The sequence below is a fragment of the Lepisosteus oculatus genome, chromosome 8 (genome assembly GCF_040954835.1).
Source record: "Lepisosteus oculatus isolate fLepOcu1 chromosome 8, fLepOcu1.hap2, whole genome shotgun sequence".
NCBI lineage: Eukaryota > Metazoa > Chordata > Actinopteri > Semionotiformes > Lepisosteidae > Lepisosteus > Lepisosteus oculatus.
In genome coordinates this window covers 21,052,147-21,065,535 of record NC_090703.1, presented here as the reverse complement: position 1 = coordinate 21,065,535, position 13,389 = coordinate 21,052,147, and the positions used below count along the sequence as shown (strand labels likewise).

General features: G+C 38.9%; 1 protein-coding gene across 2 annotated transcripts in view; it reads left to right on the top strand.

The window, feature by feature from the left end:
• Positions 1 to 13,389, top strand: part of stard9 (StAR-related lipid transfer (START) domain containing 9) — a 77,339-nt gene that overhangs the window by 13,432 nt on the left and 50,518 nt on the right. For both annotated transcript variants that reach the window (XM_015350940.2, XM_015350939.2), the window contains exon 3: positions 278 to 394. In XM_015350940.2, the coding sequence (XP_015206426.2) occupies positions 278 to 394 (117 nt within the window). The remainder of the gene's footprint in view (positions 1 to 277; positions 395 to 13,389) is intronic.

The following is a 13,389-nucleotide window of genomic DNA, read 5'->3' as shown; positions in this document are numbered from 1 at the left end:
GCAAGATGAGCTCTTGTTTGACTAATGTCTGCCTTGTGTCATGAAATCTGAAGTGAGTAAAAAATGACTGGCTTGAAGAAGTATTCTTCGCTCTACATTTCAAAGATTAGGTTTGTCTCCAACAAAAAGTGCCCAAATCTTACTAAATCTGGACAAAACAAACAATTAGCATAGGTGAATTACCTGTATACATGCACCAGTGTCCAGTGCAAACAGCAGAAAAAAGCAGCTGAGTGCTCACAAATTTCTAACCAGTGTTCCTGTTGTTTTGACCCAGCTGGATGGGCGAATAGATGGTCTAGGGGACTCCAGGGAGAAGCTGATGGAGTTCGGGTTTGACTACTGCTATTGGTCTGTTGATCCTGAGGCCCCAGACTATGCTTCTCAGGAGGTGGTGAGTATCCATACTTTTTCATTCTCAAAGTCTAGGTTTTAAAAACCTTTTCCCAGGAGCTCTATTCTGCTGGAATGCCTCCTTTGACATCTGCTCGTCATTACATGACATGTTATGTAGAGAGATTTTAATTCAGATTGATCATTGATCAGTGCTGACAAAATCAATAGGTTGAAAAAGAAGAATCTTATGTCTTGTGTTTAATAAGATTTATCACTTCTTGCTAGTATTGATACCCATCCCCAATATGAGAATAATACAAGTGTTGCATAGATAAATTAACAACCAAACATTGTGAGCTTCCTTGCTTGTTTGACAGAGCAGAGAGAAGTAAAAGAAAATTTAATACAGAGGTAAGTACAGTTCTTAAACTTGGCAAAATTAAACATGACTAAACTATCTTTTTCTAAGTGATTTTTAATAAGAAAACCTGACTTTCTTATGAATTACTTTTGGCAAGTGGGCAGTGTTGGAAGATGAAGTGATATTTGTTTAGTCACAGTGCAGCACTGTGTAACTCTATGTGGCACAATAGCAAAACAAGCAATGTCAGAACGTTCCTTCTAACATAAAGAAACGTCCTTGTATTAGAGGAACAGGTGGCTGAAACTGAGATAGCGGGTGTTGCGCAAGTGGTGGTTTTCCTCACCAAGGCCTGTGTGCATCGCACTGTCCATACCAACAGGCAGGCCTGAACTTGTACTGCTGTCACCTCCTGATTACTGTACGTTGTAAGGTTTGCCCCCAGTGTGGACTCTTTTTCCATATCTGAAAAATAAATCTGTTGGCCTAGGGTTAAAAAAGGGCAGGAAGCTACAATGGAAAGTGAAAACATGGTTACGTTGGGGTTTTTTCTAAGACTTTTATTTGTTGTGCAGAAAAGTTTTAAAATCCATTGCAGCTGAGTAAAGTGCTGACCTTAAGAGCCTGAGTCCAGCATATTTAATAGTGTTTAAATCACCAATTTCTGAAGACCTGGAACAGTGTTATCATGATCAAATTAAAAAGGTAGTGTTTTCAATTAAGTAATCATTTGGATCCCTTAAACCCCTTAAGGAGCAGTGTTGCTTCATTGAAATACTGTATCACCTGCTTAATGATCAGTTGCTTAAACACATCTTCCTAGTCTTCAAACAACAGGTAATTTTGAGTGACCCATGAGAATAAGTACAGTAGGTGGAGATCATCAGGACCAGGGTTAGAGACCCCTTGCCTTGAGTAAATTGTAACGGTTTTATTTCCGCAAAAACACAGCAAGGCTAGTCGCTTCATCTGTGAGATACTGAGGGACCCAGTGGTGCACTCTTTTAACAAAGCGTTTCAGAATTCAGAACTGGTCTGTTTTCTTAATTAAAGACCTTCTTTTCTTAGTATCATGAAGAGGTTTCTTGGCACCTCACTTGAGGTTTCTAGGAAGTATTATAATAGGGCCATTTAGCATTTTAAATCCAGATAAATTTATCAGGGATGCTAAAACGACAGACAAGACACTGAGTTTGGGCCTGCTGTTGCCACAGTGTCCCCTCCTCACAGAGCGCACAACGGTCGTGAATGTCCTTGGCAAGGTGGGGAGGACTGCAGGCCGAAGGGTTCTGAATAGACAGATTATTCCAGTCAGCTTAGTTGCCAACATACCAGTCCCTGCTGCCTTCAAGACAGCGATTGCATGCTTTCAATGGCGGCCACACACCCTCTTTGGCTGCTTTGACCTGAAAGTCTATTAGATGTTCAGAGTCTTTGAACATTGTCTTTATTTTATTGGCTTCTTTCTGTAGTCCTGGGCAGTTCTATTTTAGTGTGTATATATTTAATTCTAATTAATTTAAGTGGATTTCAGGGAGTTGAGGTTAATGGGAGTTCGGTTATGATTAATTTTTATTTATACGGTGTCTTAGTGTGACTATCTTTAGTATCCTGTTATTGTCACTGTTTTCTTGAGAACCTTTGTGTTGTTATGAAGTGCTTTAGCTTTGATTCTAAAGAGAGATTAAAGGGGGGATGTACAGTATATCACAGACTATATGGTGTTCTCATTTGAGGAGACGTGCTGTAGATTGTGTGTCTAATGTCTAGGGCACAAATTTACTTTTTGACTCACAACTCACTTTCTTTGTATGGATTAAAAGAAATCTTGGGATGCTTTATCAATGCTCTATAAAAAGTGCAGGTTGAGTTCTGTTGTAGTCCAGGCGGACTGGTGGAAACTGAGGCCGTTCTTTTAGCCTGCTGAGGGATTCCCCAAGGGCAGTGAGATGATTCATGGCATTTGAGATGATTCTGGTTTTCTTGGAGATCCCTGAGTAAATGACTTTTGGTCCTGATCTACAGTGGACATAAAAAATCTACACACCCTTATTGAAATCGCAGGTTTTTGTGTTGCAAAGCCAGAAATCAAGATAAATCATGTCAGACATTTTTCCATCTTTAATGTGACCTTGCAACCAACAAAATTCAAGAGAAAAACAAATAGATAATTCTTTGGTTTTCTGAAGCTTGTTTTTCAGATAAAGAAGAAGGACTACATTTCCAAGAGGACACCCTTTTCTGTCCTTGAACTTTCCAAGTAGCTTGTTTTGAAAGCCAGTGTGCTCTGATTTTTATCACTTAATTTTTAAAGGGGATGCTGTTCACCAGTTTGGATGATTAGATGTTTGTGCATTTCAGTTGTGCCTGGCACCACCTTTCCTACATGCTAATCAGGCTAAATTTCTTTTAATTAACGATGCTAGGGCAATCATGGACAGGGCTTCCTGAACAGTTTTCCAATGCTGTGCATGAGTGACAATCAGGACTGTTCTCAACTCGCATCCAGGGGGAAGCGTTTGAATTAGAGATTAAGTTAATGTGCTTCAGATGTATATGCCCATGTCTGTTCCTCGGCCAAGTGTGTATTTTCAATTCAGTGATCTTGAGCCTTGTCAACTGAATTGTTGGCTCTTTCCCTTGAACCCAAATCAAACCATTTTTCCTTTGCAGATGGGTTTGTTTCTTTGAAAAAAATGAGTGACAAAAAAATGGCACAAAATGAGTTATGTTTGTTCCCCAGAATTTCCAACTGTGGGGAGGGTAAAAAGCCATTCACATACTGTTACAGTAATTGGATAAATTACCAGTTTTTAACATAACATAACATCACATCACTTTATTAGCCCTATACAATTTCTTGCATTAGGAATTCGTCTTTTCTCATACCCCAGCTTGCTCTCCATGAGACACAGACACACAGACAGGGAGAGAGAAGCTTGGGGTCGGAGCGCAGGGTCAGCCATTCTACAGCGCCCCTGGAGCAGTTGGGGTTAAGGGCCTTGCTCAGGGGCTTCAGTTACCTCTTATTCCAATTTAAGGTTGTCCTGAGTAGAGATCCAGTGGAATAATACTGCATCATGACATTGGTTAAATCAATGGTTCTCTTTTCCTCCATTTCTGTGGCAGTTTTGTTTTTCTCAGCAGTTTGTCAAGACTGTTCTTAGGTACTTTCATTGAAGATTTTTATCTTCTTCCTTTGCAAGAGGTGTTTGCCCATTACTAGACAGAATTAGCTATTTTCATAACGCTTCTCACACTTGGAAAAAGTTTTACAGTGCCTGAAGAAATTCTCTTCAAACAAGAGCTCTTACGTCAGATAAAGAAATAATGTTCGGATACCTCCTGCTGAACAATACGTTTTTATTAACTTTCAGATCTTTCAAGATGTCTAGTACCATTGACCTGTCATTTGGCACGAAACAACTATTTTGGAGAAATACATGTAGAGTCATGGGGTTTGCATACTATTGAATTATTGTTTACTGTCTCTAATTCCAAATTCATTTATCCACTTTCCCAGCTTACTTTGATAGCACATTCTCAGTTCCTTAGTGTGGGCTAGACTTTTAGTAGTGCATATGCACACATTTTGGGGAGAGCTGAGGTGGTCCAAGGTTTTACATTATACAAACTATTATCTTCCCAGAACCAGGGATTGAGAACATCAACCACTTCACATGGTCTTCAGATCTCCCTCCATGGCGGTAAAGTGTCCGTTAATCAATGATGCAGAATAAAAAGGCACTTCTTCCTGTCTTTCAGTGAGGAAAACTAAGAGATTCAGTGGTTAAACTGTAAGCACTCTCTCTAGCTGACACATTTTGCTTTGTTTCAAGCAGGGGCTGAATAAAACGTTCAACAAAATCCCACACAAGGTCTGAACTGAGGAAAACAGCATTTTCTGAATTCTGCTTTTTAAGCCATGCATGGGTCTTGCAAATGCATAGTCAGCAGTCGGCGTCATTCTGAAGAAAGAGCTTAGTGTTCTGCAGCTGAACAGTGCATTTGACAGGGATTAAAACTGTTGTTGTGCACATAACTGACAGACAATTATTGGCTCTTTAAATATTAAATTTTTAGTCAATATTAAATGAAGCCGATGGCTTTGAGAAACCTTGTCTTAGGTGATGGTTACTGAATCGTAACTGCAATAATTTTTATATATTGATGGCCGTTATGTAGTCTCTGCTATGAGCAGAACGATACAATGTTTAAATGTCATCATTAAGGATTTCTGTTTGAAAAGGGTTCCCTCAGTGAGAAGAGTTAGGGAACTCTTAAAGCATGTTCATTGCTTAAATTTAATTTTGGTTGACATTCCTCATGCCTGCTTGTGGTCCTCACCAGAAAGTCCGCTCTCGTCTTCTACCATCTCAAATGTCCTTGAAAAGTTTCCTCTAGCTCAGCTTCCTGCACCCTCTTCTGGGATTGATAGTATCATGCCACTCAGCCCTAGAACGGAGAAACGATTTATATTTACAGTCAAGTGCCCTTCAGAGCTTGAGATTCATTGGAGATTTGCTTGCACGTAATGTTAACCCTCTCTCGACACTGCTAGTGTGATCAAGCGAATATGCAGTGCAGATCTGTTTGAAATAATCCTCCTGATTTTAACAGGATTTTACCTTCGCAGTGCCATGCACAATAGTCAATGCCTTTTTAGGCAGGCTCCAGTACCGTGTGGCTGATGAGCTAGCTCTGATTTCATCAGTATCTGACTACAGTGACATTGGGGGTTTCAGTGAAGTCATTAGAGTTGTATATCTTTCTGTTGTGTTTAACCCATCTTGTATGTTTTATTTCTTTAGCACCCTTCTTCTATGTTTCATGAGTGTCTCAAGGGTATTTTTGGTCATCATATTGCACTTGAAAGGCATTCTTTGCATTGCTGGTAATGAAATTATTTTAAAGTGGGGGAAACTTTAAACAGACATGGACCATCAAAAGAAGACGCATCACGCAGTTATAGCTTTACAGTGGTTTCCAATGTGCATCATTCATTTAGGCAGCTTAGATGATTCCAGTTAGTGACACATGTTATATTACGCATCATTTGCAAAAGTTAATCATTTGAAATAATGAAGCTTCAGATGTGTAAGGTCTTCTTTAATATAAAAACCCTTGAATAATACTAAACATCTTTTTTGCTGCAAAGAGCTCATTACCCTTCCTTGTATACAATGTCTGAAAAGAAAGGAAGTTTTTAACAGAGGTCTTTTTCTTTCCCTTACATTTTCTGGAATTTGCTGAAAATGTTTGAATTGAAAAACAATGACTCATACAGCAACGTTGCCTCAGCCCTTGTGTCCCGCCTGTTCCCTGCCACATCAATCAATGAGACTTTTCATGCAGAGCGCCAGCACTGGCCACTTTGGTTTCTTATTTGAACCCTGTTTGTTACAGAAAAATAAATATTCATTTTCACTAATCTAGATGGAACAGTCTTCTGGGGGAAGAATATTTTAGTGCCTATGGCATTAAGTTTGACAGAAGCTTCGTTTTTTTCTGACTGGGCAACACATTAGGTGCAGAAGGGAGTAATGATTTAATCAGTTCAGCTAAGGGTGAAATTTAGGTGAGCAAGACTCAGCATACCTGAATGGGGATTGAGCTTGGGTAGCTGGTTTAATGGCCGTATTCTCTGCTGCCAGTAGCTCTAATCTCATGTCTTTTTGAAGGATGGATCCTGTATGACAAAATTGAAATTTCTTGTTTTGATAGACAAACACCACGTACTTGGCCATCAGCACTGGAACCAGTAGCAACCTGGTTTTCCTCAGATTGTTCCCTTTCAAGTACTGACCTAGCCAGTACTCTTTTAGTTTCTGAGATCTGAAAAGGTGAGGCTTCACAATGTAGTATAGCTGTCTACAAAGATGGGCCACATCCTTTTGTCTGTAATTTTTCTAGTGTTCTTATGGGCCATTTATTCTTTTCAGAAAAAGTAGAACCTGTACTGACCACAGAAGATCCATTGAACTTGTAGACGTTTATTATTACTGTCAGGAATAATGGAGATTTCCATTTAGGACTTGAGGATGATTGAAAAGCTCAAAAGACAGCCTGTTGTGATATTAAATTCAGTTATCTACCATCTATGGAGAATATCCACAGTAAAACAAAGTAGACAAATGGTGGGTATGAATATAAAGTGTAATTAAAAATTCTAGAAATAGTTAAAAAAAGTTAGAATTAAGGCCTTACATTATTAGCAAGGGTTTGATGTTACAAGCTTCACAAAATCGTGTTACTGTAGCTGGATTGTTGGAGGTAGTATATTAAATTGAATTTAAAGAATACATTTTCCAATTGGGTTATAATAATAATAATAAACTTTATTTTATATAGCACCTTTAAAGGTGGCTTCTCAAAGCACTACAGGATGACAATAACAATAAATAAGAAGACTACAACAATAAATAAGATTTCACAAGATAGGACACAATTATAATTACAACAATACAACAATAATAATAGAGGAGACTGTGGAAGGTGGTATTAAGAAGAGCAGAGGGGTGAAGAATGGAACCAGTTAAGTAAAGGCTTTTCTGAAGAAGAAAGTTTTGAGTCTAGATTTGAAGGAGTTTAGATAAGGTGACTCTCTAATATCCTTGGGCAAAGAGTTCCAGAGCTTGGGGGCATAGCAGGAGAAGGCCCTGTCGCCCATAGAATGTAGACAGGCTTGGGGGACAGTAAGGAGGGCAAAATTTGAAGAGCAGAGGTTGCAAGATGGGGAGTAGGGAGATAATAGTTCAGACAGGTACTGAGGTGCCAAGCCATGCAGAGCCTTATAGGTGAGCATGAGGATTTTAAAGTCTACATGGAATTTGACCAGAAGCCAGTGCAAGGACTCCAGGATAGGAGTAATGTGAACACTTGTACTAGACATGGTCAGGATTCTGGCTGCTGAATTTTGGACATACTGCAGCTTGTTCAGAGTAGATTTATATACCCCAGGGAGTAGAGCATTGCAGTAGTCAATTCGAGAGGGTTAAAGAGTATCAGATAAACACTAAGCACATTTTGTGAATTACTAAAGTTTTCTTTTAGAAAATGCATGAGACCATCATTGAATTTAATAAGATAGAAACTGGGGAACCTCACTGGTAACAGATTAGCAGTAGACAAAATGGTAGATTGTGCTGGTCCAACAAAATGAGATCCCCTGCAGTGTCACCTTAGCACCATGGAATCTAGGGAATCTATAATATCTGACATGCCCCCCTGCTAGTGAGAGGAGTGAGTTTCCAGATGCCCCCGTGGCAGCCGGTGACTGTCAAAGACTCTAAAGAGAACGAGACTCACTAATTTGATTTTGTGGAAGACACCAAGTGGTAGTGAAAGACTTGTAGAAATGGTGAAAAAAATAGTAAATGAGACACCTATCCCAGTGTTGCTACAGATTCATGAGCCACTGTAAAAGATTGGGCCACAGATTGGGTCATCTCCATCAATCCCAGTCTTTGAATGGATGCCCTCAAAACCTACAATCACAGAAGAAAGAGCTGTCGTTCCTAAGGTCCTTATACCAGTGAGAATGCATGTGGACCTACAGTACCACTGGCCTTCACACCTGTAAGGAGAGATGAGGTGTTCTGGAAAGCAGTAATGTCTTACTGTCTTGCCCTTCAGGGTTGTCTTTGCAAGACTTTAAGTTAATATTCTCTACTCAGACTTTGCCAAATGTCTATTTTAGTTACACTGCTATTTTTTTTTGTACTGTTGTGTAATGTAACCTTTTACTTGACATCTCTATGAATAACACAACGCCTTAATATTGGATCTTTTATTGCAATAGGCTCCAAGCACACCCCTAAGCAAATGGAGCCCTCTGACACTAAGTAACAGTAGCATTGTCCCGGCTATTTTAGAGGGCAGCTGTATATGGAGTCTGGTATTACTGTACATATGAAATCAGTGACTTAATACAGCAATGCATTTCAAACCTTTTGGATATAATCACCATAACATATACAGTATATAGTTATTGTAGTCAAAAGCAAGATGACCTGAAAGCCTTTATTCATTCTAGATTTTTCTCCATGTAAAAGGGAGCCCCAAAAGTACCCATTTTTCACAGCTGGATTTGTGGGCATTTGGCCCAGCGTGCAGATCTGGAATATTTGCAGATTCACACACATTCCAGTGCAATCTGACTTTGTGAGACTAAGCCAGTGGAAAGGATGACAAAAAGGCCTTATTGTGCAGTAATGGAAGCTGGCGGTATTGTAGCTGAAGGGCTCTGAGCACGTCTTAAGACTGCTTATCGTTTGGGGGAAGGGGCAGTAAGAGCATAAGAGCTGACTCTTTTGCCAAAAGCACAGCTGCCTCAGTTAGATGGCCATTTTTTTTTCTTTTCTTCACACTGAAATTTTACTCGGAGAACGTCATTTCTAAGCCTTGCACAAATCTGGTTTTCATTTTCAGATGAAGTAAGAGCTTTTCTCTTGGTACAGTTCTTTTCTGGAAAAGACTTTGTTATGCACTGATTTCTGGCTTTGAGTGTAGGCCTCCATTTGTTACAAAGGGCTCATTCTACTAACTTGTTCTTTTTGACCATCTTTCTCTGTATCACACTGCTGCAATTTTCATTGTTTATAGTTTAACGTACAGCATTAAATCTGTACAGGTACAGTTGGTCATTTCCAACTACTACTACTACTCTGCTGTAGTTACGAGGGCTGAGATGTCATTTTAGAGTGGTCCCTTTCGATGATGAAAGCGTTTGTGAACAATTATAACATGACTGACTTACAGCTGTTTTAGAGATCTACTGGTTCACAGCACTGATGAAGAAGATATTGGAAGTCTTCAAGGTGCAAAAACTGAAAAAATTGAGATATGTGTCACTTTGAAATAATATTTTACAAATTGAGAAATGGTACTGTTCTTTTGATATCAGTTGCTTATCTAACAGCGTCATCTTGAAAGACCATACTGTACTTTACCCTTATGTCTTGTAAATTAGTTTTTAAATTGTTTATAGTTATGTGGAACAGAGTAGCAGCTGCCCATAGATTTCATTAAAGTGTTGGCTTTTTTACTGGCTTGGGAGTAGACCAAGATTTTGCATTAGCATTGAAGTTAGGTTTTTTTTTACTGTTTTTGAGCTTTCTAGCCTTTGCTACAGTGTCCTGGTGCAGGACACTTGCTGAAAGTATACAGCTGATTCTTGAGTATAGTTTGAGCAGGAGAAGAAGAGAAGAGAAACAGCAGATGGATTTGAGATCCTCCCCCTTCCACAGAAACCTGACCTACAAATTTTAGAAAAGTAAGACAAACAAGAGAGCTGAATGACTGCCAAAGTATTTCCTCTTTCTTCCCTTCTGTTTTTTTTCTCTACAGCCAATAAATTCATTTTTTTTAAAGTATCCTCGTGGCAATTGATTTGAACAGCTACAGCTGACTTGCAGGCATGAGTAGTTGTATGTTGTACTGAGGCTTGTGACTGATGTGTCTTTCCCTCATTGTGAGAGACAGGAAGAATAAGAAGAAACTTTCTTTTATATAGCGCTTTTAAAGGTGGCTTCTCAAAGCGCTTTACAGGATGACAACAACAATAAATAAGAAGAATACACAAGATAAAACACAATTACAATATATAGAGGAGACCGTGGATGGTGGTACTAAGAAAAGCAGAGGGAACCAGTTAAGTAAAGGCTTTTCTGAAGAAGATGGTTTTGAGTCTGGATTGGAAGGAGTTTAGAGAAGGGGACTCTCTGATATCCTTGGGGAGAGAGTTCCAGAGCTGGAGGGCATAACAGGAGAAGGCCCTGTCATCCATACAATTTAGACAGGCTTGGGGGACAGTAAGGAGAGCAGAATTAGAAGAGCGAAGATTGCAAGATGGGGAGTAGGGAGATAATAGTTCAGACAGGTACTGAGGTGCCAAGCCATGCAGAGCCTTATAGGTGAGCATGAGGATTTTAAAGTCTACATGGAATTTGACCAGAAGCCAGTGCAAGGACTCCAGGACAGGAGTAATGTGAACACTTGCACTTGACCTGGTAGGGATTCTGGCTGCTGAACTTTTGACATACTGCAGTTTGTTTAGAGTAGATTTACTGTAGATAACCCAGCGAGTAGAGCATTACAGTAGTCAATTCGAGAGAACAAAATGTGTTGATCAGCTTTTCAGCCACAGTTAATGATAGCATATGGCGTAGTCTAGCGATAGTTCTAAGGTGAAAAAAATATGTTTTGACAGTATGCTGCACATGTGGGTCAAATGTTAAGCCAGAATCTAATATAACCCCAAGGATTTTCAATTTTGATTGAAGCTCAAGTTCAGAACAGTAGGACTGGACAGAGTGTGTGGAACAAAAAAAAACCCAAAAGAGCTGATTTTTATAAACAATTACACTTTCTACTTTAATTAATGGTAATCTCTTAAGTTTGAATTTGAGTTTTGCCAGTTGTATATTCATGCAGGTAAAATTGCTTACCTTTTCTCTATTATTTTACTTCTTATACCATGTTTTTAGTTTCTGATGCTCAACAAACTCTGTCTAGTCCTACTTTCTCTCACAATGGGGGAAGGACTGGCTCCATACTAACCAGGCATGCCAAATTTGAATTAGACTGGAAAGTGCTTTTAAAGAGTTTATACAGTATAAGGTTTTATGTGTTAATTTAATGCAGTTTGTTTTCAAGGCAGAAAAGAATTGATTTGTTACTTTCTGAGAAACCAGTGGTGTTTCATCCAACAGCACTTTGGAAACTATGCATGGCTGTCATGGAGTTGTGAACACCTGGGAAGCCTAAGCCTGTGATCGGGGGATTTTCTTCACAAGCTCAGATATGTCTGTAGCTCAAGCCGGGGCTTCTGGGAAGGGTTTTCTGCACTTTCGCAACCTCAGACGGCGATTGTCTCGAAAAGCCTCGAAGACTAAAAAAAGAAATAATAAAATAGGCTTTATAAAGTGAGAAAGTTACAAACATTTTCCCCCAAGTGTTTTATGTCCATTACTCTCTTCTAAAACTAGAAGAACTAAGAATGTCTACATTGTGAGAATAAATTTAGGCTTGAATGATGATCTACTATCATTTCTCATGATATGAACTCAATAGGGCAGATGTGTTGTGATATTTTAAAAGAGAATTCAATTTCTCATGGCTTAAGACTATTGTTTCTATCTCCATGCATAAGTTGACCGGTGTGTAGAAACATATACATACCTTTTTTTTGTTGTGGTGGAGTTGGGGGTTGGGTGGACAATTTTCATATGTCCTTGAAGGCAAGGCCAGCTGCAAACAGGAAGAATGAGTTTCAAGAGCAGCACAAGGATGTTATTTTTATGAATAGAGGAGGTAGAGCACAATATTAAATCTAAACAATAAAATGTCAAAAGGAGTATTGTACAAATGTAAGGAAAGATAGGGTGAAAGAGTGGTTGTTTTTGAGAGTTACAGGTGAGTATTACTGTAGTTTGTGTGCAGGAAATGTGCATAGTTTAAGCTAGACTAAATGTTTTAATGAATGGAAGAGCAAAGTTTATGTTGGTTATGGTACAAATTTGAACGCATGAGTTCCCAGAGTTCCCGTTTTTTTCCACGTAGTTTAAAGCCTGATAAATGTGCTGTTACAGAAATAAGCCTTGGGCAACTACTAGAACTTCAAGCCATTATAGGAAGTAGGAATTTCATATGTGCTAATGATCATGGGGTGGAGAGTTATTTTTTTAAACTCTGCATAATCCTTTAGAGCAACACAGAAATATAGGTCAGGAACAGCTCAGATACCTATTCCAGGTCAGAGAGCTGGTCACAGTGTCGAGTATTGTATATTAGAAGTGTCCTGATATTTCACAAATTGCCATCAGCTCTGCTGAATGTTCACTATATGAAAGCGGAGGAGCAGTCATACATTACATGTTGACCCTGTCACATTTCAATATAAAATATACACAGTGTGGACAACACATCTGTACACATTATACTGTATAAATCACTCTGCGAAGTACTCAAGTTGTTTCCCAGCTTGGTGCTTGACCTCTCATTGTTGACCCTATTTACAGAGTGACTTGCTGGGTTTCAGGCTGTTTGGATTTTCCCTTCCTTTAGTCATTTGGTCAGCAGGAGCTTTAAATTCAATCTGTGTTTTTTTGTTTTATTTTGGGTTTTCAGAAAAAGAAAAACAGCCTTCATTGTTTGTGGCTGTTTCCTCTGTGCATTGATATGAACAGCTCTATTCCGATTGGACCCCTGTCCCTTGTGTCCTGCTCCAGAGCACACTTCCTGTTGTTTTTACTGTTTAGTCTTCTGGGAGATGCAGGAGAAGGGCTGGATTCTCCATTAACTCCTGGCTCTGATTTTCTTCTTTTCCTTTTTTTGGTCATTTTATATCTATGCTAAAGATCTTTGTTGTATTTTGTGGTTTGTGAGCGGTATTTTTTTTTTTACCTGCGCTGGATAAATGTGACCTTCATAGTGTCACATTTAAATTCTAAGTTACTACTTATTATGTTACATTGCTACTGTGATGAAATATTAATACCAAAATGCTTAACTGGTCAGTGTATGGGACACTTTTAGAAATAATAGTATTGCTGATTAGGAAGTATTGCACATTATCTTCTTAAATGTAAATACTGTAAATGTAAGTTATGTGTGTTTTTCAAAGTGCTGATTGTATATGTTAAGCAAATTCTTGGTGCATTTCTAAACAAAAATAAGTTGACTACTTTTGA